Here is a 26,882-nt window from a genome sequence, read left to right as displayed (position 1 = left end):
ATATATTACATGATGTTTATGTAAAATATTATAAAATGGCGTCATTTCAGCTGACCTGCTATATTAACAATGCACAGCAACTTAAATCTGTACACCACCTTTAAGTAATAAAATATCCCAAGGTAGTTTACTGGAGCCTATTATATTGTATGAAACTCAACCATAGAAGATCATATTAAGTCACATAAGCTAAAACAAGTGAAATGTCTTAAAGGAGCAAAGTGACATCAAGATGGATACAAAGAAAATAATCAGTAGCAAGAGTACAGTTTTCCTTCCTCAAGTCCCTCAATCTCTTCTACTCCCCTACCTCTTTTAAAGCCTTCATCACAACTTTCTCCTCTGACCAATCCTAATTCTTCAACATTTGGCTCAACAAGCATTTACTTGTAATTATACCACAATGAAGACTAAATCTATTATCTTTAATGGTTTAGCCAAAGAAAACCATTGCTAGTCCAAGCCTGGAAATTCAACGTCAATCTGATAGTTCATAGACGGTTCAAGAGAGGTGGTGAAGGGATAGATATAGATTGGTGCAAACATATTGAAGCTGACCATATATCTATATAAAATATTGCTAAGGATATTAAAGTCTGAAATACTAAATATCAATATATATGAATCATATTTTGTTTACATATTCACTCTTTTGCAAAGACATTCCTCGTAATTTGTTTATTTGTATTAATGGTGGCTATCATATATTTACATTGTTGTAGACATGGAGATAATTTTTTTGGATTAGTGGTGCTGGAAGAGCACAGCAGTTCAGGCAGCATCCGAGGAGCAGCGAAATCGACGTTTCAGGCAAAAGCCCTTCATCAGGAATAAAGGCAGAGAGCCTGAAGCATGGAGAGATAAGCTAGAGAAGGGGAGAAAGTAGCATGGTGAGTGGGGGAGGGGATGAAGTTGATAGATCAGGGAGGAGAGTGGAGTGGATAGGTGGAAAAAAAGATAGACAGGTAGGACAAGTCATGGGGACAGTGCTGAGCTGGAAGTTTGGAACTAGAGTGAGGTGGGGGAAGGGGAAATGAGGAAACTGTTGAAGTCCACATTGATGCCCTGGGGTTGAAGTGTTCCGAGGCGGAAGATGAGGCATTCTTCCTCCAGGCGTCTGGTGGTGAGGGAGCGACGGTGAAGGAGGCCCAGGACCTCCATGTCCTCGGCAGAGTGGAAGGGGGAGTTGAAATGTTGGGCCACAGGGCGACGTGGTTGATTGGTGCGGGTGTCCCGGAGATGTTCCCTAAAGCGCTCTGCTAGGAGGCGTCCAGTCTCCCCAATGTAGAGGAGACTGCATCGGGAACAACGGATACAATAAATGATATTAGTGGATGTGCAGGTAAAACTTTGATGGATGTGGAAGGCTCCTTTAGGGCCTTGGATGGAGGTGAGGGAGAAGGTGTGGGCACAGGTTTTGCAGTTCCTGTAGTGGCAGGGGAAGGTGCCAGGATGGGAGGGTGGATTGTAGGAGGGCGTGGACCTGACCAGGTAGTCAAGGAGGGAACGGTCATTGTGGAAGGCGGAAAGGGGTGGGGAGGGAAATATATTCCTGGTGGTGAGGTCTTTTTGGAGATGGCGGAAATGTCGGCGGATGATTTGGTTTATGCGAAGGTTGGTAGGGTGGAAGGTGAGCACCAGGGGCGTTCTGTCCTTGTTACGTTGGAGGGGTGGAGTCTGAGGGTGGAGGTGTTGGATGTGGACGAGAACTTCCAACTCAGCACTGTCCCCATGACTTGTCCTACCTGCCTATCTTCTTTTCCACCTATCCACTCCACCCTCCTCCCTGACCTATCACCTTCATCCCCTCCCCAACTCACCTATTGTACTCCATGCTACTTTCTCCCCACCTCCACCCTCCTCTAGCTTATCTCGCCACGCTTCAGGCTCTCTCCCTTTATTCCTGATGAAGGGCGTTTGCCCGAAACGTCGATTTTGCTGCTCCTCAGATGCTGCCTGAACTGCTGTGCTCTTCCAGCACCACTAATCCAAAATCTGGTTTCCAGCATCTGCAATAATTGTTTTTACCATGGAGATAATTTTGTCTAATCCAGCTAAGGCAAGCGTTTTGTAATTTTAAAGGTCCCCTTCAGATCTTCTCTTTAGAATAGAAAAAGAAAATTACTGCTGAATCATTCCTGATAGATGTATCCTCCTAATTCTGGTAACATCCTTTTAGATCTTTTCTGTACTTTCTCCAATACTTCTACAGTAGCGGCTCGACTTACAAACTTAATCCGTTCGAGGATAGAGTTCGCGAACCGAAAAGTTCGCGAACTGAATCAATTTCTCCAATTGTTCGGATAGCATAAGAATGCTTGGACATAGCAACGAACACTGTTCACAGCGCACGTGCCAAAGACGAACTGAATGAGATCACACTGGGCCCGAGAGCTTTTGCGTTCAACAAGCGCGTAGCAAAGCAAAACAATGAAACCATGTGGTCGCACACAGGCTTTTTGCATTCGTACCTTGAATTTCGTACGGACGTTGAAGCAAAATTTTATATACAATCCTGTTCGTAAACCAATTTGTTCATGAACGGTGTCGTTCATATGTCGAGGCGCTACCGTATATACTTCATGTTGGGGGAGAACAAAGCTTGTACTGTTAGCATATTGGAGTCTATCTTCCACATGAATTTAATATTATCGTCATACTTTTGAATTCTGTTTGTCGAGAAGTTGCAAACACATTTATTTCTTGACAGTAAACTAAAAGGGATATAATACACTCAGCTTTAAGAAACGACCAAAATTGTTATTTTTAAGAGTCACAGAGTCATAGGGATGTACAGCATGGAAACAGACCCTTCGGTCCAACGCATCCATGCCGAACCAGATATCCCAACCAAATCTAATCCCACCTGCCAACACCCGACCCATATCCCTCTGAACCATTCCTATTCATAGACCCATCCAAATTCCTTTTAAATGTTGCAATTGTACCAGTATCCACCACTTCCTCTAGCAGCTCATTCCATACACGCACCACCCTCTGTGAGAAACAGTTGCCCCTTAAGTCTCTTTTATACCTTTCTCCTCTCATCCTAAACCTATGTCCTCTAATTCTGGATGCCCTACCCCAGGGAAAAGACTTTGTCTATTTACCCTATCCATGCCCTTCATGATTTTATAAACCTCTACAAGGTCACCCCTCAGCCTTTGACGCTCCAGGGAAAACAGCCCTAGCCTATTCAACCTCTGCTCAATTCCTCCAACCCTGGCAGCATCCTTACAAATCTTTTCTGAATCTTTTCAAGTTTCGCAACATCTTTCTGATAGGAAGGAGACCAGAATTGCATGCAATATTCCAACAGTAGCCTAACCAATGTCCTATACAGCCACAACATGACCTCCCAAATCCTGTACTCAATACTCTGACCAATAAAGTAAAGCATACCAAACACCTTCTTCACTATTCTACCTACCTTCAACTCTACTTTCAAGGAGCTGTGAACCTGCACTCCAAGGTCTCTTTGTTCAGCAACACTCCCTAGGACCTTACCTTTAAGTGTATAGTATAAGTCCCGCTAAGATTTGCTTTCACAAAATGCAGCACCTCGTATTTATCTAAATTAAATTCCACCTGCCACTCCTCAGCCCATTGGCCCATCTGATCAAGATCCCGTTGTAATTTGAGATAACCCTCTTCGTTGTCCACTACACTTCCAATCTACAAACTCATTAACTATACCTCCTATGTTCACATCCAAATCATTTGTATAAATGACAAAAAGTAGAGGACTTAGCACCGATCCTTGTGGCACTCCACTGGTCGCAGGCCTCCACTCAGAAAAGCAACTCTCCACCATCACCGTGTCTTCTACCTTCAAGCCAGTTCTCCCTGTATTCCGTGAGATCTAATCTTGCTAACCAGTCTCCCATGGTGAACCTTGTCGAACACCTTACTGAAGTCCATGTACATAACGTCCACCGCTCTGTCATCATCAATCCTCTTTGTTATTTGTTGTGATTCTGTTCACCGAGCTGGGAATTTGTGTTGCAGATGTTTCGTCCCCTGTCTAGGTGACATCCTCAGTGCTTGGGAGCCTCCTGTGAAGCGCTTCTGTGATCTTTCCTCCGGCATTTATAGTGATTTGAATCTGCCGCTTCCAGTTGTCAGTTCCAGCTGTCCGCTGCAGTGGCCAGTATATTGTGTCCAGGTCAATGTGCTTATTGATTGAATCTGTGGATGAGTGCCATGCCTCTAGGAATTCCCTGGCTGTTCTCTGTTTGGCTTGTCCTATAATAGTAGTGTTGTCCCAGTCGAACTCATGTTGCTTGTCATCTGAGTGTATGGTTACTAAGGATAGCTGGTCATGTCATTTCGTGGCTAGTTGGTGTTCATGGATGCGGACCATTAGCTGTCTTCCTGTTTGTCCCATGTAGTGTTTTGTGGAGTCCTTGCATGGGATTTTGTACACTACATTGGTTTTGCTCATGCTGGGTATCGGGTCCTTCGTCTCAGTGAGTTGTTGTCTGAGAGTGGCTGTTGGTTTGTGTGCTGTTATGAGTCCTAGTGGTCGCAGTAGTCTGGCTGTCAGTTCAGAAATATTTTTGATGTATGATAGTGTGACTAGTCCTTTGGGTTGTGGCATGTCCTCATTCTGTTGTCTGTCCCTTAGGCATCTGTTGATGAAATTGCGGGGGTATCCGTTTTTGGCAGGAAGCAGCAAGTACAAATCACTATAAATGCCGGAGGAAACATCACAGAAGCGCTTCACAGCCTCCCAAGCACTAAGGATGTCACCTAGACTGGGGACAAAACATCCTTTGTAATATGCACATTTTTTAAGATGTCACCATCTATTTCCCTACTTTCTACATCTTCCATTTCTTTCTCCACGGTAAATACTGACGCAAAATACTCATTTAATATCTCCTCAACTCCTGCGGCTCCACACAAAGTCTGCCTTGCTGATCTTGGAAGGGCCCTGATCTCTCCCTAGTTACCCTCTTGTCTTTGTATTTGTAAAAACCGTTTGGATTCTCCTTAATTCTATTTGCCAAAGCTATCTCATGTTCCCTTTTTGCCCACCTAATTTCCCTCTTAAGTGTATTCCTACTAACTTTATATTCTTAAGATTCACTCAATCTATCCTGTCTACACCTGACATATGCTTCCTTCTTTTTCTTAATCAAATCCTCAATTTCTCCAGTCATCCACCATTTCCTACACCTACCAGCCTTTTCGTTCACCCTAACAGGAATATACTATCTCTGGACTCTCGTTATCTCATTTCTGAAGGCTTTCCATTGTCCAGCAGTCCCTTTACCTGTGAACATCTGCCCCCAGCAGCTTTTGGAAGTTCTTGCCTAATACTGTCAAAATTAGCCTTTCTCCAATTTAGAACTTCAACTTTTAGATCTGGTCTATCCTTTTCCATCACTATTTTATAACTAATAGAATTATGGTCATTGGCCTCAAAGTGCTCCCTCACTGACACTTCAGTCACCCGCCCTGCCTTATTTCCCAAGAATAAGTCAGGCTTTGCAACTTCTCTAGTAGGTACATCCACATACTAAATCAGAAAATTTTCTTATATACACTTAACAAATTCTTCTCCATCTAAACCCTTAACACTATGGCAATCCCAGCCTATATTTGGAAAGTTAAAATCCTATTATTCTCACAGATAACTGAAATCTCCTTATAAATGTGTTTCTCAATTTCTCTCTATTTGCGAGTCTATAGTACAACCTGAATAAAGTGATCATCCCTTTCTTATTTCTTAGTTCCACCCAAATAACTTCACTGGATGCATTCCCAAGAATATCCTCCTTAATTACATCAGTAATGTTATCCCTTATTAAAAACGCCACTCTCCCTCCTCTCTTGCCCCTCTTTCTATCCTTCCATAGCATTTGTATCCTGTAACATTAAGCTGCCAGTCCTGTCCGTCCCTCAGCCACATTTCTGTAATTGCTATGATATCCCAGTTCCATGTTCCAAACCATGCCCTGAGTTCATCTGCCTTCCCTGTTCGGCCTCTTGTCTTGAAATAAATGCAGCTTAATTTATCAGTCCTACATTGTTCTCTGTTTTGTCTCTGCCAGCTCTGACTGTTTGACTTGGTTTTTTTTTCTCAACTGCACCAATCTCAGATTGATCTCTTTCCTCACCATCTCCCTGGGTCATATAATCAAGGAAGAACCCACTCTACTCACTATCGTAGATTTACAGCAAGGCTATACTTAAAACTACTCACTTATCTATTTCTGTGCTGTGACCTTTCCCAAGCACGTTCCTCCAAGATCAGTTATGAATTTTGCTGTTTCTTAAGTTTTCCTAGATGTATTCCGATATCTAGCGATAAATGAATTCAAACAGCAAAGGCAGTAACTGCGCAGGTTCACTGCTGTGTCAGTTAGCAGCGTGGGTTTCTTTCTCTCCATCTCTCTCTCTCCTGCACTGACCATGTGCTGCCTATTGTCTGTCCTTCTCCTTGTTAAAAGTGCCATTGTTTTGATGTTTTTTCTCCAAAGTTCCAAAACAATCCAACAGCATATACAATAGTAGTTACTTCTCCTGGAATTCAAGGAAATCACCTCCAAAACCTAAAATACCTCAAAAAAGGAGCAGCCTGTTACAACCAGAATTTTTTTCTGTCCTCCATCTTGGATTACCCAGAAATAGAAATTAGATTGCAAGATAATGGATCTGCACAGTTTTGCGTATTCTGAAATGCTTACTCAGACATGTGTAATTCTACCAAGATTTCTGTCTTTTCCCAAAGGGGTCATTTGCAGTGCATTTTAAGATTAATGGTGGAGTGAAAAGGCAAGAGTATGGAGGCAGGATAGTTAGCAAGTCTGCATCTATTCTCCAACACAACAGCCAAACACCCAACATGGTTTAAAAGGTCTGCTAAAAGTCACTCTTAATGCTTCTCAAATTAGTCATGCCACCTCCATTCCTCCATGTATCCTCTTCATGAACCTGTGGAATTCATTACCTCAGAGTGTGGTGGATGCTGGGCCATTGAGTAAATTTAAGGAGTAGACTCAACAATTTTTAATTAGTAATGAATTGAAGGGTTAAGGAGAGCAGGCAGGAAAATGGAGGTGAGGCTGAGATGAGATCAGCACACCTGCTTCTGCTATCAAACATAGCAGCCAAGCACCCAAACTAATGTTTTCTGGAAGCAGCTTTTTGGAAATGGGCTGTGAGTTCAAATTGCTGCTGTTGAGGTCAAACTGTGGGTTTCAGAGAGCACTGGGCTTCGCTGAAGAGGATGAACAGCATTATGATAAGGCAACTAAGGTCTGTCCTTCTCATTTAATCCAGTGGGGTAATAATAGCAGTTTGTGGACTAGTATGCTCCTCCTGTGAAATGTGGGAGATTAGGGAGAAGTCAAATGTTCCTGACATCCATGACTGCAGAAGATATATCCATCTGCAGCTTTTCTCAGACCACATGGATCAGTTGGACTCACTGAGGAGCATACAGGGGGCAGAATGTTTTGTAAGTATCAGTTTCAGGGGTGTGGTTACAATAAAAGTTCAGTCAGATAATGGTCCCCAGGAGGGGCAGGCAGGCAGTGTAAGAATTCCCGATAGCTATTCCTCCCTCAAAGAACTATACTATTTTTAATACTGTTGGGAAGAGGAATTACCTGTCAGAAGAAAGCAACAGCAGAAGCCAAAATCAGTGACAGCATGATTGGCTCTATTGTGCAGGAGGGAGAGTCAAAGTGTAGGCGAGCATTAGTAATAGAGGACTATATACTCAGAGGCACAGATAGGTGTTTCTGTAGCCACAATCGAGACTCCAGAATGTGTTGCCTCCTTGGTGCCAAGGTCAAAGATGTCTCTTAGCAAGCATCAGAAATCCTAAAAGAAGAGAGTGAGCAGCCAGAAGTTTTGATTCAAATTGATAGTAATGATATATGCAGGAAGAGAGGTGAGATCCTTCAAAGGGAATTTAGGGAGTTAGGTAGGAAGTTGAAAAACTGGACCTCCGGATTGTAATCACGGGATTAGTTCCTGTGCCTTGTACTAGTGAAGCCAGAAAAAGGAAAATAATATAGTTGAATGTGTGGCTAAACAGCTGGTGTAAGAGCGATGGCTTCACAAATCTGGATCACTGGGATCTCTTCCAGAGCTGGAAGAACCTGCACATGAAGGACAGGTTGCACCTAAATTTGAGAGCGACCTTGCAGGAGATTTCCAAGTGCCACTCAGGAGAGTTTAAACAAGTGTAGCAGTCGGGTGGGAACCAAAGCAATAGGTCAACATGTGGAGTGTTTGAGGAGAAGTAAAGGGCGGCACAGTGGCTCAGTGGTTAGCACTGCTGCCTCACAGCACCAGAGACCCGGGTTCAATTTTTGTGTGGAGTTTGCACATTCTCCCCATGTCTACGTGGGCTTCCTCCTGGTGCTCCGGTTTCCTCCTACTGTCCAAAAATGTGCAGGTTAGGTGAATTGACCATGCTAAACTGCCCGTAGTGTTAGGTTAAGGGATAAATGTAGGGGAATGGGTCTGGGTGGGTTGCTCTTCGGAGGGTTGGTGTGGACCTGTTGGGCCGAAGGGCCTGTTTCCACACTATAAGTAATCTAATCTAATCTAAACTTAAAATCAGTCTAATAGGAAGGATGGGCAGGGCAAGGTTAATGCACATGACAGGTAGGAAGTTGAAAAACTGGATCTCCGGGTTGTATCACGGGATTACTTCCTGAGCCTTGTACTAGTGAGGCCAGAAAAAGGAAGATAATATAGTTGAATATGTGTAATCTGAAGTATATTTATGCAAAAAGTATAACAAATAGGGCAATAAGGTTACAGAATGGATTAGTGCTGGGAATTACAACGTTGTAACCATGACAAAAACTTGGTCGAGAGGAGGGCCAGACTAGCAGCTCAACATTCCAGCATCAAAATGTTTCAGGTGTGATAGAGAAGGATATAAAGGGGAGGGAGGTGCATGACTGATTAAGGAAAATGTCACAGTTGCACTAAGAGAGAAGGACATCTTGGAGGCTCATCCAGCTCGGCCATACAGGAAGAACTCAACAATAAGAAAGGAATATCATCATGATGGGGTCAAACTACAGGTCTCCAACACCAGTTGAAGATTGAGAAACAGATATTTCAGCAGATTGTGGAATGACAACAGAGTTGTGTAGTGGATGATTTCAGCTTTTCCAATATTGACTGTGACTCCTTTTGTGCCAGAGCCTGGATATGGCAGAATTTGTCAGTTGATTCCAGGAGGATTTCTAAAAGCAATCAATACACAGGCGAATAATCACAAAAGACTAGCAAAGAATCAGTGTTGCTCCTTTGTTTAAAAGGGGCAACAGGAACAATCCAGGAAATTATGGGCCGATGAGCTTTCCATTAGTAATAGAGAAATTACTATCAGAGGTTCTTAGGAACAGGACTTAACCGCATTTGGAAAAGAATGGACTTTTTAGAGATAGTCAGCATGCCTCTTTGAAGGGGAAGTTTTGTCTCAGAAACTTGATTGAATTGTTTTTAAGGAAGTGAAGAAGATGATTGATGAGGCTATCTATATGGACTTCACTAGAGCATTTGATAAGTTCCCTCACATGGGATCCATGGTGAGTTGGTAAGTGGGATACAAAACTTGCTTGGTCATAGAAGAGAAAGGGTAGTTGTGGAAGGATGTTTTTCTGACTGGGGGGTCTGTGACCAGTGGTGCCCACAAGTATCAATGCTGGGAGCTCTACTGTTTGTAACTTATATAAATGATTTGAATGAAAATATAGGTGCTTTGATTAGTAAATTTGCAGACGAAATAAAAATTGGTGGAGTGTGGCTCATGAGGAAGGTTACCAGAGGTTACAGCATGATATAGATCAATTGGAATGCTGGGTTGAGGAATCTAGACTAGTGTGAGATGATGCATTTTGGGAGGTCAAATGCAAAAGTAAGGTACACAGTAAATGGCACAATCCTTAAGAGCACTGACATTCAGAAGAGTCTTGGTGTGCAAGTCCATAGCTCCCTGAATGTGGCAAAACAAGTTGTTAAGGTAGCAAAGAAGGTAGGAGAAAGTGAGGACTGCAGATGCTGGAGACCAGAGTTGAAAAGTGTGGTGCTGGAAAAGCGCAGCAGGCCAGGCAGCATCCGAGGAGCAGGAGCCCCTCCCCCCACATTATCTCAGTCCCAACCCCTGGATTTAGCACTGCCCTCTTGACCTGCAATCTTCTTCCCAACCTCTCCGCCCCCAACCCCTCTCCGGCGTATCACCCTCACCTCCTTCCGCCTATCGTATTCCCAGCACCCCTCCCCCAAATTCCCCAACCCCCACCTTTTATCTCAGCCCGCTTGGCACACCAGCCTCATTCCTGAAGAAGGGCTTATGCCCGAAATGTCGATTCTATTGCTCCTCGGATGCCGTAGTAAAGAAGGTGCATGACACCGTTGTCTGCATCAGTCAGGGCACTCAGCATAAAAGTTGACAAGTCATATTGCAGCTATATAAAACTTCAATTCTGCCACATTTTGTGTGCAGTTCTGGTCACCATGCTATAGGAAGAATGTGAAAACTTTGCAGAGGGTGCAAAAGAGGATTACAATGACGTGGCCTGGAATGGCTGTTATTAACTATAAAGAGAGGTTGGACAAAATTTGGGCAATCTTGTAGAAGTATATAAAATTATGAGAGGCATAGATAGGGTAAACAGTCGGAGTCTTTCTCCCAGGGTGGAAATGTCAAATAGGGGGCATAGGTTGAAGTGAAAGGCGGAAAGCTTAAAGGAGATGCATAAGGAACGTTTTTTTAAACACAGAGAGGGGTAGGTACCTGGAACATGCTGCCAGGGAGGCCATAGAAGCAGATACTATAGGAACATTTAAAAGGCATTTAGACAAATACAAGAACTGACAGGGAATAGAGGGATATGGACCATGTGCACACAAATGGGATTAGTTCAGAATGGCAACATGGTAGGTGCAGACAAGGGCCTAATTCAATGCTCTACTATTCTATGTTCTAATATGAAGGCATTCCATTTTCATTTCAAAACAGAGTGCCTTTTAATCAATGGTAAGGAGAAGCGCAAATTTTTATTTTCTAATTTTCAGAAACAGTTGTTTTTGAATGGTCAAAGCTGTCAGGCACGTAAATCACATGTTTTCACAGTGGAAAATTGTAATTTATTCCCAAAAATTGCTAAAGGGGAACTTGGTGAAATAACTTTAACTGGGAGATGTTATTAAATAAATTGGTGGGTTTAAAAGTAGATAAGTTCCCAGGGCCTCATGGTCCGCACCATTGGGTATTAAAAGAGTGGTAGCAGAGACAGTGGATGTATTAGTAATGATACTCTAAAATTCCCTGGATTGTGAATAGGTAGCAATGGATTGGAAACATGCTGATGTGACATCGTTATTGAAAAAAGGGAGATAGGCAAAAAGATGCCAACTTTAGACTAGTTATTTTGACCTCTGCAGTGGGGAAGTTGCTGGAGTCAGTGATAAAGGAGGAGATAAGTGAACAATTGGACAATCAAAGGTCAATTCACCAGTGTCAGCACTGTTTCATGAAGTGCACGTATATTTGACCAATTTGCTGGAGTTCTTCAAGGAATAACCAGCAAGGTGAATAATGGGAATCCAGTGGATGTGGTACAGCCAGCTTTCCAAAAGGAATCTGACAAGTTGTCGCATAAAAGACTCACCCAAAAGGTCAGATCCCAGGGGGTTAAAGGTCGAGTATTGGCTTGGATTTGCAGACTGGCAGAAAGCAAAGGGTCAGAATAAACAGGTCTTTGTCTGAATGGCGAACTATAACTGTAACTAGTTCAGTTCCCAGACCCCAACTATTTTAAATCTATATAAATGATCTATAAAAGAGGCAGAGTGTAACATAGCAAAAATTGCAAACTTTGGGAGATAGTTGGGAAAGCAGGCTGTGACGAGGAGATAAAGAATTTACAGACAGATATTGATAGGTTCGGAGAATGGGCCAGAGTCTGACAGATGGAGCTTAATGCAAGGTTGTCCATTTTGGCCAGAAAAAGAAGACTGCAAATTATTATTTAAATGGGAAGCAGTTTAAAAGTGCATCAGTACAGAGGGATCCTGGCATCCTTGCGCATGAATAATAGAAATTCGGTGTGCACTTGCAGCATATAATAAGAAAGGTAAATGGAATCCTGGCATTTATCACAAAAGTACTGGATTATAGGATTAATAATATAGAGGTGCCAGTGCTGAACTGGGGTGGACAAAGTTAAAAATCACAACACCAGGTTATAGTCCAAAAGGTTTATTTGAAAGTATAAGCATTCGGAGCACTGCTCCTTCGTCAGGTAGCTAATGCAGTGCTCTGAAAGCTTGTACTTTAAAATAAATCTGTTGGACTATAACGTGATATTGTATGATTTTTAACTTCATAGATGTAAAGAAGTGTTGCTACAATTATATAAGACATTGGTGAGACCACACCTGGAGCACTATAGGCAGGTTTGGTCTCCTTACTTCAGGAAGTAGTGGCACTGGTGATAGTTGAGCAGGTTCACTAGATTGAACTAAGGGATGAAAAAGTTGTCATATAAAGAGCAATTGAATAGCTCAGGCTTGTACTCGCTGGAGTTCCAAAGAATGAGGGGAGATCTGATGGAGGTATAGAAAATGCTGAAGGGAATTGATTACGTAGACATTGAACACATGTTCCCCTTGTGGGACAGTCTAGAAGTAGTCATAGATTTAGAGTGAGAAGAGGTAGGTTCGAAACTGAGATAAGGAGAAACCACTTTTCTCAAAGGTTGTGAATCTATGGAACACAACGTCCCAGAGTGCAGAGGTGGCAGAATCAATCAACAGAATCAAGAAATAAATAGATATGTTTTTGTTAAAAAGCGGGATAAAGGGCTATGGGGACCAGGCAAGAAAGTGGAGTTGAGACCAGGATAAAATCAGCCATAATCATGTTAAATGGCAGAGAAGGCTCGAAGGATTGAATTGCCAACTCTCATTTCTAGTTCCTATGTTCCAATAGACAAAGGCAGACAGGACTTCTTTTCTGTACAATTTTAATGTATCGTAGCATTTTTGATAATTGGAAAAGTACTGCAATCCATCAGAATTATATGGTAATTGTCAGGGCAAGAGACAAACTACCTGTGCCTTATGATGAATCACTGCATTAAAAACAGATCCATGTTACAATTTGGCATCTAATGCTGACATTTGACAGTCTTAAAACAATTTATAGTTAATCTTTCAAAATATCCCCCACTTCTCAAACAGGTTTCCTGTTGTGGTCACAAACTCTCTAATTCCTCTTTGGCTTACAAAATCCGACACCAGTGCACAAAAGTAGTGTGCGGGAGAAAATGTGATTTTCCTATTGTCCTCACAATAGAAACCTAACCTCAGAAGAGGTATGAGTGAGTTTGCATCCAAGGTCTTCCCAACCCACCAATGACCACAAAAATAAATGGCATGGAGTCAGAAAAGTAGAAAACGTAAGTTCAGCACGACACATCCTATATCACACCTCCACTGGAGAAGAAAAGTTAATAAGAAAAGGGAGAATAAAATATGCACACAATCTTCCAAATACTATAAAATCTTCTATTGGTACATAAGTCTGGTACAGAGAGTCAGGACAATTTATAATGGGGAGTAGAGAAATGGGAGCAAAGCTAATTGATAATCTTGTGAATGTTTTCACTGAGGAAATTACAATAAATCTCCCAGAATTAGAGATTGAAAGGACAAGGGACAATGAGGAATTGAGAAAATCAATATTATAAAGAAGGTTGTACTGGAATCATTAATGGGGCTGAAAGTTCCTGGGACCTGATATTCTATATCCTAGAGTGTTAAAGAAGGTAATGACAAAGATGGTTAGTGTACTGATGATCATGTTTCAAAATACTGTAGATTCTGAAATGACCCTGCAAATTGGAAGCTATCAAATGTCACCCCAATATTTAAGCAAGGAGTGAGAAAGAAATCAGGGAACTACAGATCTGGCAATCTTACATCAGTAAGAGTAAAATGCTAAAATCTATTATAAAGGATATGATAAATAGATACTGTATAATAATGATCTGATTGGACACAGTCAGCATGGAATTGCAAATGATAAAGCGCATTTGATGATCTTGGGATTTTTTGAGGATTTACCAACAAAATTGATAAAGGGGAGATGAGAGACTTAGTAGATTTGAATTTTCAGATAAGATCCCCCACAAGAGGTTGGATTGCAAAATTAAAAAGCATGGGATAGGAGATTATATGCTGGCATGGTTTAAGATTGGCTAGCAGAAAGAAAACAGAGAATAGAAATAAATGGGTCATTCTTTTGTTGGCAGGCTGTGATGAATAGGGTACCAAAAGGATCAGTACTTGGCCACAGCTGTTCACAATGTACACGTAAATGATTTGACTGTGGAGACTAATTGTAATATTATGAGGAAGACATAAAGCAGCTTCAGGAGGATTTCTACAAGGTTAGTAAATAGGAAAAAACAATCCAGATGAAATATATGGAAAAATGTGAGGTTATCCACTTTGGTAGAAGAAACAGGTGTGTAGAGTATTTCTTAAGTGATAAGAGGTTTGAAACTAAAGGTAGATAAAGAGACGTGGATGTCCTTGTCAACAAGTCACTGAGAGCAAACATGTAGGTACATCAAGAAAGGATAATGAAATGTTAGCCTTTATCGCAAGAGGATTTGAGTATAACCAGTACCCTTCCACTGACACCCTCCTTCGACTGACTGAACTGGTCCTCACCCTGAATAACTTCTCTTTTCAATCCTCCCACTCCCTCCAAACGAAAGGAGTTGCCATGGGCACCCGCATGGGCCCCAGCTATGCCTGTCTCTTCGTAGGATATGTGGAACAGTCCATCTTCCGCAACTACACTGGCACCACCCCCCACCTTTTCCTCCACTACATCGATGACTGTATCGGCGCTGCCTCATGCTCCCACGAGGAGGTTGAACAGTTCATCAACTTTACTAACACCTTCCATCCCGACCTCAAATTCACCTGGACTGTCTCAGACTCCTCCCTCCCCTTCCTAGACCTTTCCATTTCTATCTCGGGCGACCGACTCAACACAGACATCTACTATAAACCGACTGACTCCCACAGCTACCTGGACTACACCTCTTCCTACCCTGCCCCCTGTAAAAACTCCATCTCATATTCCCAATTCGTTCGTCTCCGCCGCATCTGCTCCCAGGAGGACCAGTTCCAACACCGCACAGCCCAGATGGCCTCCTTCTTCAAGGACCGCAGATTACCCCCAGACGTGATCGACGATGCCCTCCACCGCATCTCCTCCACTTCCCGCTCCTCCGCCTTTGAGCCCCGCTCCTCCAACCGCCACCAAGACAGAACCCCACCGGTTCTCACCTACCACCCCACCAACCTCCGTATACAACGTATCATCCGCCATCATTTCCGTCACCTCCAAATGGACCCCACCACCAGGGATATATTTCCCTCCCCTCCCCTATCAGCGTTCCGCAAAGACCACTCCCTTCGTGACTCCCTCGTCAGGTCCACACCCCCCACCAACCCAACCTCCACTCCCGGCACCTTCCCCTGCAACCGCAGGAAATGTAAAACTTGCGCCCACACCTCCTCCCTCACTTCTCTCCAAGGCCCCGAGGGATCCTTCCATATCCGCCACAAGTTCACCTGTACCTCCATACACATCATCAATTGCATCCGCTGCACCCGATGTGGCCTCCTCTATATTGGGGAGACGGGCCGCTTACTTGCGGAACGCTTCAGAGAACACCTCTGGGACGCCCGGACCAACCAACCCAACCACCCCATGGCTCAACACTTTAACTCTCCCTCCCACTCCACCGAGGACATGCAGGTCCTTGGACTCCTCCACCGGCAGAACATAACAACACGATGGCTGGAGGAGGAGCGCCTCATCTTCCGCCTGGGAACCCTCCAACCACAAGGAATGAACTCAGATTTCTCCAGTTTCCTCATTTCCCCTCCCCCCACCTTGTCTCAGTCGGTTCCCTCAACTCAGCACCGCCCTCCTAACCTGCAATCTTCTTCCTGACCTCTCCGCCCCCACCCCACTCCGGCCTATCACCCTCACCTCGACCTCCTTCCACCTATCACATCTCCATCGCCCCTCCCTCAAGTCCCTCCTCCCTACCTTTTATCTTAGCCTGCCTGGCACACTCTCCTCATTCCTGATGAAGAGCTTATGCCCGAAACGTCGAATTTCCTGTTCCTTGGATGCTGCCTAACCCGCTGTGCTTTAGCCAGCAACACATTTTCAGCTATAACAGTAATGAAGCCTTGCTTCAATTGTACAGAAATTTGGTTAGACCATACCTGTTTGCTATTTTGGTCGGATATTGTCAGAGTTGAACTGTAACAGCAGGCTTTTGCCTGGGATGGTGGGATTGTAATATAAGGAGAGATTGGGCAAGTGAGGCTTGTATTCTTTACAGCTTCAAAGAACGAGATGTGACCTCATTGAAATGTACATAATACTTAAAGAGAAATAGAAAGTAGATGCAGTAAAAGGTTTCCCTTGTTTGGATAATTTAGAACCATTAAGGTGTGAATCTGAAATTCTCTACCCCAGTGAGCTGTGGAAACTCAGATTTTTGAGTATGTTTCAAGTAGAAATAAACATATTTCTGACTACAAATGGTTTATGGGGATAGTGTGGGTTCAAGACATTTAAGTATTCATCAACCACGATCATCTTAAATAACAGAGCATGCTTGATATTCCTATGCTCCTATTCCTCTGCTCCAGCCCAATACCACTAACCTGTTCTATGCATTATAGTGTGTACAAATGAGCTCACAGGAAATACTGACGTAAAGTTCCATTAACTAACACAATGTTTAAAATTTACAAATGGAACCATTTCAAAGCTGTGCAATGATTCCAGCTTAGTATTGTAGCAAGAGAAGGATCCTGCTGATTAAAGAAGTCAGTTCAACAATTGCACCACTTACCCTTCACCAAGTTTTTCCAATACATCAAAAACCTCTTCAGGCTGCTTAGTAAGGCTGTCTTCACTCAGCTTTTTCAACTTGCTAAATTAATGAAAAAGAAATTGAAAAACATAAGAAAACATGAATCAGAAAAGGTATTCATTGCATTGAGTCTGATTCAATCCATTAACATACACAATTAACCCTACTTAAATCACTGAACTGTTCTGAAAATGGTGTGAAACTTTCTCCTTCCTCAAAAGTCAGGTTCTTAATACCACAACCAAAAATAATTTTTAAACATAGTATTTAATTATTATTCCCTATTGGATTTATTCATGACTAACTTACATTTGTGACCCTGGTTCTGGTCTCCCCAGCAAGTGGAAGCAATTTTCCTAGATATATCCCAAAACAAGTTACTTACCAGTAGAGTCATACAAGATGTACAGGATGGAAGCAGTCCCTTCCTGACCAGATATCCTAACCTAATCTAGTCCTATTTGCCAGCACTTGGCCCATATCCCTCTAAACCCTTCCTATTCATACACCCACCCAGTTGCCTTTTAAATGTTGGAATTGTACCAGCCTCCACCACTTCCTCTGGTAGCCCATTCCATACACACATCACCAGCTGTGTGCAAACATTGCCCCTTAAGTCTCTTTTAAATCTTTTCCCCCTCACCTTAAACCTATGCCCTCTAGTTCTGGACTCCCCCACCCCAGGGGAAAAGACCTCATCTATTTACCTTATCTATGCCCCTCATGATTTTATAAATCTCTGTAAGGTCATCCCTCAGCCTCCGCACTCCAGGGTAAACAGCCCCAGCTTATTCAGCTTCTCCCTATAGTTCTTTCTAAATCTATCTTTGTAAATCTTTTCTGAGCCCCTTTAATTTTCACAACATCCTTCCTGTAGGAGGGAGACCAGACTTGCACACAATATTCCAAAAGTGGCCTAACCAATGTCCTATACAGCCACAATATGATTTTCCAACTCTTATATCTAATGCTCTGACCAGTAGAGGGAAGCACTCCAAATGCCTTCTTTACTATCCTATCTGCGACCACTTTAAGGAACTATGAACCTGCAGTTCAAGGTCTGTTTGTTTAGCAACACTCCCCTGGACTTTACTATTAAGTGTAAGTCCTGCCCTAATTTGCCTTTCCAAAACGCAGCACCTCACAGTTATCTAAATTAAACTCTATCTGCCACTCCTTGGCCCATTGACCCATCTGATCAAGAACCCATTGTACTCTGAGGTAAGGTTTTTCGCCTTCAACTACACAGAATTCCTCACCAACATCCCTCCCCCCTCACACAGAAGGTGAAAGCATAATCTGCAACATATTTGTACATTTCTTGCATCACTGCCATGACTACCCAGAATCACAGATCATTCAGCTCATCATATGCAATATTTGCAAACCCCATTTCTTTTGTAGTTCTTTGTATTTTTGAACTAGCAAATAACTTCACACAAGTTTTGTTTATCTGGCAGGCATGTGACATAACAAGGACATAATTGGCAAACGACAATTCTTGAAGCTCCTTCCCTTAATCAATTATTTTCCTGTTGATCATTGTTTTAACTAGTTACTAGGAGAAAGTGAGGACTGCAGATGCTGGAGATCAGAGCTGAAAATGTGTTGCTGGAAAAGCACAGCAGGTCAGGCAGTATTCAAGGAGCAGGAGAATCGACGTTTTGGGCATGAGCCCTTCTTCAGGAATGAGGAAAGTGTGCCAAGCAGGCTAAGATAAAAGGTAGGGAGGAGGGACTTGAGGGAGGGGCATTGGAAATGCAAGTCCCTCCTCCCTACGCTTTATCTTAGCCTGCTTGGCACACTTTCCTCATTCCTGACGAAAGGCTCATGCCCAAAACGTCGATTCTCCTGCTCCTTGAATACTGCCTGACCTGCTGTGCTTTTCCAGCAACACATTTTCAGCTCTGATCTCCAGCATCTGCAGTCCTCACTTTCTCCTAGTAACTAGTTAAAACAATGCTCAAAACGTCGATTCCTCTGCTCCTTGGATGCTGTTTAACTAGTTATTGTCAGTTTTAGCTTTCAGTGAAACCAGATAATTTACCATTAGGCACATCCTTCGTAAGAATTCCAACAATAGTTTTTGATCAAACATCATGCAAAATCTTGAGGGGTTACGGGGTCGGGTATCAAAACACAGATTATTCAGGACTGAGGTCAATTAGTCAGACAAAAAGAACTCTTCTGCAGTTCATCAGTAAATTTAAACTACTCTAGAAAACACCCATTGCAGTGATTGATATTCAAGAATACCTACTTCCTATTTGAGGTGGTGATCTTCACACTAACCAGAAACAGGTCCAACCCTCACTACAAGGAATTCAGTGCTCATTTTTTCATTATACAAGCTGGAAACCTGTTTTAGAAGTCTACTACTCTATTTAATTTTAACGCGACATCTAATGTATTTCAGCTATTATCTACAGTTTAAAAGGGCCACTGGCCCTCCTTTCTAGTTCCTCTATAACCAAATTATCCAAATTTCTTCACTGCTCTAAACTGAGAAGAAAGATAGAAGCAATATCTTATCTCAAAAGAGTGCAAGAGTTTTAAATTCTATACCCCAAAGAGCACTGATTGCTGAGTTGTTTCATATATTTAAGAGTGAGGTTGATAAAATTATGGAAGTCAAAGGATAAGGGCATCAAGAGGGTGAATGAAGGACGGTTTGGGGGAGAATGGAGTTGACATCTAATATAATCATGCCAAAAGATTAAGAAGGGGGCTAAGGCCAAAAACTGTGTTTGTTCTCTCACAAATTATTCTACAAATACATCCTGTTCACTTATACGTACAGTTCCACATATTTTTTATTTATCTGTCAAAGATTGTTTTATTGGTAATACTGTTCATAAGATAAATGTTGCTAAGGAGAGTTGCTGAAATGTCAACTATTCAAACAACATTAGGAAATTTGGAGAGTTAAATGAAATTTTGTGTTATCACATCTTTAAAGAAACTTCCAATTACTTCCTTAGTAAAAGCACTGAATTGCCAGTTTACGTTATATCCTGAAAGCCTGGAAAGATTTGGGAAACAAGAATATTACTGCAGAGTTTGTTTTACAATTGAAGGAAAAAAACATTTTTCAACTGGTTTGCAGTCTGGTTCACATATGCATTAGTGGCATTCTGAAACTATTCCCATACAAGATGAACTTTTAAATCAATTGAAATTTTCTCACAAGAGACTGAAAAATTTTCTTTAGGTAAGGAAATTGAGGAATATGGATCAAAACTCTGTATAGATAATTCAGTTATTAATTGTTCACAATATCAACAAATGGCATTATGGCAACAGTTTATAATGCTGGGTTGGGACTCGAGGACCAATTCAGTTTTGATCCCATTTACACATTTTTAAAAAGGTTAGAACCTAGAACAGTACAGCACAGGAGCAAGCCTTTTGGCCCATGATGTTGTGTCAAACATGACGCCAAATTCAACTAATCCCTTCTGCATGCCCTTGGTCCATATCCCTCCATTCTTTGAATATTCATGTGCTTACCTAAATGCTCCTATTGTATCTGCTTCCACTATTACCCCTGGCAGCATTTTCTACACACTTAACATTCTCTATGTAAAAAACCTACCCCTCACATCTCTTTTGAACTTTCCCCTCTCACCTTAAATGCATGCTCCCTAGTTTTAGACATTTCAACTCTAGGAAAAAGATTCTGACTGTCAACCCTATATATGTATCTCAATTTTCCAGACTTCTATCACTTCTCCCCTCTGCCTTCACCATTCCAGAGAAAGTTTTTCCAGCCTCTCCTTATAGCTTAGCATCTTGGTAGATCTCTTCTGCACCCTCTGCAAAGCCTCCACATTCTTCCAGTAACATGGCAACCAGAAATGTATGCAATACTCGAAATGTGTCTAATCAAAGTCTTATAAAATTGCATCATGACATCCTGAATCTTGTACTCAGTTCCCTGACCAATAAAAGCAAGCATGCCATACACCTTCTTTACCACCCTCTCTACTTGCGAGGCCACTTTCAGAGAGCTATGGACTTGAACCCCAAGATCCCTCTGTACATCAATACTGATCAGGCTCCTGCGATGAACTATATACATTCCTTTACATTTCATCTCCCAAACTACAGCACCTCACACTTCCACAGATTAAACTCCATCTGCCATTTCTCCAACCAAATCTGCGACTGATCTATATTCTGTTGTATCTTTTGACCATCTTCTACACTATCCACAACTCCACCAATCTCTGTATTATCTGCAAACTTACAAACCCATCCACCTACATTTTCCTCTAAGTCATTTGTACGTATATCACAAACTGCAGAACACCACAAGTCACGGACCTTCAGCCTGAAAATCACCCTTCCACAATCAACTTCTGCCTTCTACGGGCAAGCCCATTTTGAATCCATGCGACTATGTCACCATGGATCCCATGCATCTTAATCTTCTGGATGAGCCTTACACGAGGGGACCTTGTCGAAAGTCTTACTAAAATCCATGTAGCCAGCATCTACTGCTCTACCCTCATCGATCACCTTTGTCTCATCGTCGAAAAATTAAATCAAGTTAATGAGACATCACCTGCCCTGAACAAAGCCATGCTGACTGTCCCTAATTAGACTATGCTTTTCCGAATGCATATTAGAGAGTCATGGGGATGCACATCACAAAAACAGACCCATGCTGACCAGATATCCCAACCTAATCTAGTCCCATTTGCCAGCACTGGGCCCATATCTCTCTGAACACTTCCTATTTATATACCCACCTAGATGCCTTTTAAATGTTGCAATTGCACTAGCCTGCACCACTTCCTCTGACTGCTCATTCCATACCCGCACCACCCTCGGCGTGAAAAAGTCGCCCCATAGTTTTCTCTTATATCTTTCCCCTCTCAACCTAAACCTATGCCTTCTAGTTCTGGATTCCCCAACCCCAAAAAAAAGACTTTGTCTATTTATGCTACCCGTGCCCCCCATGATTTTAAAAACCTCTATAAGGTCACCCCTCAGTCTCCAACACTCCAGGGAAAACAGCCCCAGCCTATACGGTCTCTCCCTATAACTAAATCCTCCAACCCTGACAATATCCTTGTAAACCCTTTCAAGTTTCACAACATCTTTCCAATAGGAAGAAGACCAGAATTGCACGCAATATTCCAAAAGTGGTCTAACTAACATCCTGTGCAGTCACAACATGACCTCCCAACACCTACACTCAACATTCTGACCAATAAAGGAAAGCATACCAAACACCTTCTTCACTGGGCTTATGCCCGAAACGTCGAATTTCCTATTCCTTGGATGCTGCCTGACCTGCTGTGCTTTAACCAGCAACGCATTTTCAACTGTGATCTCCAGCATCTGCAGACCTCATTTTTTACCTTCTTCACTATCCTATCTACCTACGACTCAACTTTCAAGGAGCTATGAACCTGCACTCCAAGGTCTCTTTGTTCAGCAACACTCCCTTAGACCTGACCATTAAGTGTATAAGTCCTCTACCCTCTGTCTTCTATCTTTGAGCCAATTCTGTATCCAAATGGCTAGTTCACTCTCTATTCCATGAGATCTAACCTTGCTAACCAGTCTCCCATGGGGAACTTTGTCGAATGCCTTACTGAAGTCCAGGTAGATCACATCCACCACTCTGCCCTCATCGAACATCTTTGTTACTTCTTCAAAAAACTCTATCAATTTTTTGAGACATGGTGTCCCATGTACGAAGCCATGTTGATTATCCCTAATCAGTCCTTGCCTTTCCAAACACACGTAAATCCTGCCCCTCAGGACAGCAGGCTCACCGGTCTATAGTTCCCTGGCTTATCCTTACCACCTTTCTTAAATACTGGTACCACATGAGCCAACCTCCAGTCTTCCGGCACCTCACCTGTGACTATCGATACAAATTTCTTAGTAAGGGGCCCATTATTAATTCTATCCCTAAGAATTCTCTCCAATTGTTTCCCAGCCACCGATGTGAGACTCAACAGTCTATAGTTTCCTGGATTGTCCCTATTTCCTTTTGTTGACAGAGGACCAACATGAGCTACTCGCCAGTCCTCTGGGACCTCTCCAATGACTAACGAGGATACAAAGATCTTGGTCAAAGCCCCAGTAATCTCCTCTTTGCCTCTCTTAAAAATTTGGTATAGATACCATTGGCCCTTGTGACGTATCCATCTTAATGGTCTTCAAGAGATCAAACACCACCTCTTTCTTGATCTCAAAATGCCATAGCATATTAGCTTCACACAAATCTCAAATCCTCCATATCCTTCTCTTGGGTGAAAAGTGATGCGAAGTACTCATTTAGGATCTCACTCACATTCTCTGCATCCAAGTACAAGATCCCCCTTTATCCTTGAGTGAACCGACTTTCTCCCTAGTTATCCTCTTGTTTTTTTAAGTATGTTTAGAATGCCTTGGGATTCTCTTTAACCCTACTTGCCAAGATCATTTCATGGCCACTTCTTGCTTCCCTAATACTTTGTTTGAGTCCTTTCCTGCTTCCTTTATATTCCTCACAAGGCCTAATGATTTTAGCTTCCTAAAACTTACAAAGGTATTTTTTCCACTTTTGACTAAATTCACAACCTCCCTCATTATCCAAGGGCCCCTTACCTTCCCATCCTTGTCCTTCCTCCTTAATGGAACATGCCAGTCCTGAACTCTCATCAGCAGGTCTTTGAACAATTCCCGTATCTCAAAAGTGGACTTGCCTGATAATAGGAATTAAAAATCCCTAGCTCCTCCTAACACTGACATAATTTGCCCTCCCCCAATTTAGTACTTTGCCACAAGGACCTGACTTATCCTTATTCATAGCTATCTTAAAACATAAGCAGTTGTGATCACTGTTTCCAAAATGCTCTCCCACTGAAAGATCAGTCAACTAGTCAGACTCATTAGATTAGATTAGATTAGTTACAGTGTGGAAACAGGCCCTTCGGCCCAACAAGTCCACACCGACCCGCCGAAGCGCAACCCACCCATACCCCTACATATACCCCTTACCTAACACTTCGGGCAATTTAGCATGGCCAATTCCCCTGACCCGCACATCTTTGGACTGTGGGAGGAAACCGGAGCACCCGGAGGAAACCCACGCAGACACGGGGAGAATGTGCAAACTCCACACAGTCAGTCGCCTGAGGCGGGAATTGAACCCAGGTCCCTGGCGCTGTGAGGCAGCAGTGCTAACCACTGTGCCACCGTGCCACCCATCTAGGGTGAAGACAGTCAACATGGCTTTGTGCGTGGGAAATCATGTCTCACAAACTTGATTGAGTTTTTCTGAACAAGTCACAAAGAGGATTGATGAGGGCAGAGCTATAGATGTGATCTATATGGACTTCATTAAAGCGTTTGACAAGGTTCCCATGGAAGACTGGTTAGCAAGGTTAGATCTCACGGAATACAGGGAGAACTAGCCATTTGGATACAAAACTGGCTCAAAGGTAGAAGACAGAGGGTGGTAGTCGAGGGTTGTTTTTCAGACTGGAGGCCTGTGACCAATGGAGTGCCACAAGGATCAGTCCTCCACTTTTTGACATTTACATAAATGATTTGGATGCAAGCATAAGAGGTACAGTTAGTATGTTTGCAGATGACACCAAAATTGGAGGTGTAGTGGAAAGCTAATGTGGACCTTTAAAATAAAAACACACACACAAAGGAAAACTTTTAAATTTTCACAAAATAGTTCATCTGTCATAATAAAATTTGTGAAAAAAAATCACACCTGCTTTGAACACATTTTACATAAGTAACCCTTCTGCCTCTTTCAAACTAGCCATATAAACAGAACAATTCAAATTTTCTCACTGACTTTACTACAAAAAAAATTACTGAAATCCCTTCATCAATCAGAGAAAACTCTATAGATGGTTTGTATTATAACATTTTACTGAGTTCTTCGTTTTTGAACAGTCTCCAGAGGAAAACAGTAATGACATCTTCCCACATGTAACTTGATATCTACGGAATTACAAAATAACATAAGACGTTTGAACATTAAAAATTATGTCTCTTTCAAAACCCAATGTCACACATTTGGATCCACTTACCAAAACCACATGGAAATTAGCCTAGTGTAAAACAATTAAATGCCAGTCGTTTGTTTCCTAGATTTCATACATCATTAATTAATGCTGCAAAGAGAGGCAGGTTGCCAAACCTTTCTGTCGTAAACTCATCAGGACAAATACAAGGACATTAAATTTCAATCTATCACACAATTTATATTATAGGATAAAAGGATTGGTCACTAAGTTGCCATGAAGAAAATATGATGTGGCCAAACTGGTGCTGGATTGGGGTGAACAAAGTTAAAAATGAAAGACTCAACAACAATCTAGGTCTGTTCAATATATCATTTCGGTTGCATGACACTGTAATCTTTTGTTAAAAATTCTGTATCTTATGATCCTGCTCCACAGTTATGTGATGAAGGAGCAGCGCTCCAAAAGCTAGTGCTTCATAATAAACCTGTTGGATTATAACCTGGCACTGTGAGATTATTTACTATGAAGAAAATAGGCAAGCAACTATAAGTAATCTAAACTCCCAGAAAACGTTTTAAAATATATCTTTATTGAAAAATAGATTTTTTAATATTACAAGTACAAAACCATACAATTCAAAACAGTATAGGAAAAGAGCAAAAAAGGAAAAAAAAAACCTCACTCATGTACAAATACATATATCTATGTAAAAAAAACTCACTAAATACATAGATAATAACTAATAACTAACACCTAACTAATAAATAATGATAATAAGGCTCAGTGAAACAAAACACGAGCTCTCGACCATCAAGAGTAATAATTTCCACATATTCATACGTTCGTAGTTCTTCCTCTCTGGATATTAGATTCATAAAATACAATGTTATGACTATATAAAAGTCCTTATTAGTTTGGCAGACAAATCTGTGTCCATGTTGTCCAAAAAGGGCTGCCACGTCGTATAGAAATTCTCAATTTTATGCACCATTCTTGGGAAGTCCTTTTTTGAATGAAATCCCTAATTTGGAAAAAAACAAAAGAAGTCCCTGCTCAGAAACTCTTATTAACTGGTCAAAAGACATCATCGTGTCCCCCTCAAAATATCACCCAGGCAAGACACACCCCTAGTCACCTGGAGTTTAAACCCAGAGTCTATCATCCCCAGTTGAAAACCCAGCATGTCAATTATAGGTGTTAAGAAATGATGTTTTGGAAATATTGCCTTGCCTCTGCCACATTGCCCTCCATGCTTTAACAGTATTAATAACTATTGGGTTGTGGCAATATTCTTTAACTGTCCTCATTTTGTCCAAGAACAGCAAGCTAGAAAGGGGGCACCTTGCTCGAGAAGTTTCAATATCTAACCATATTGAAAGAGGGTCCCCACATGGCCAGACACTCACACAGGATAGAAGCAAACTTAGTTGATAGTTTTTATTGTCCAGAGATCCACTCTCCCCAGTCTGCAGAGCAGTTGCAATTTAGTTAACTTACAAAGGGGCTGCTAACGATGCCTGTAAAAGAGCTGAACCAGTTGTTCAAGCTCCTGAACGTTTGCCTAGTGAAAATCAAAGGGAGCATTCGCATAGGGTACAGTAGACAGGGAAGATTATTCATTTTAATTAAGGCTATCGGACCTAACCAAGAAACCAGAAGAGCCTCCCATCTTCAAAGGTCTTGTTTGATTCTGTCAAATAAATGAACAAAATTAGCTTTAAACAGCTAATCAAAAAGGGAGTAATGAATATACCAAAATAAAGAAAACCCCTCTGTGACCACTTAAAAGGGAAACGAGATTCACTCTGCAAACCTGGTATTTTCGTAAGACCAGTAATAGGCATAGCTTCCAATTTTGCAAAGTTGTAACTTGAAAAGGCGCCAAACAAATTGATGCATTGTATCAGATAAGGCAACGAAACTGCTGGGC

General features: G+C 42.0%; 1 protein-coding gene across 2 annotated transcripts in view; it reads right to left on the bottom strand.

Moving 5' to 3' along the window:
- stk3 (serine/threonine kinase 3 (STE20 homolog, yeast)) overlaps positions 1-26,882 on the bottom strand; it is a 448,082-nt gene that overhangs the window by 347,259 nt on the left and 73,941 nt on the right. For both annotated transcript variants that reach the window (XM_060823879.1, XM_060823880.1), the window contains exon 2: positions 16,941-17,021. In XM_060823879.1, the coding sequence (XP_060679862.1) occupies positions 16,941-17,021 (81 nt within the window). The remainder of the gene's footprint in view (positions 1-16,940; positions 17,022-26,882) is intronic.

The sequence above is a fragment of the Hemiscyllium ocellatum genome, chromosome 4 (assembly GCF_020745735.1).
Source record: "Hemiscyllium ocellatum isolate sHemOce1 chromosome 4, sHemOce1.pat.X.cur, whole genome shotgun sequence".
NCBI lineage: Eukaryota > Metazoa > Chordata > Chondrichthyes > Orectolobiformes > Hemiscylliidae > Hemiscyllium > Hemiscyllium ocellatum.
The sequence above is the reverse complement of the archived record's forward strand: the minus strand, read 5'-3'. Positions and strand labels throughout refer to the sequence as shown.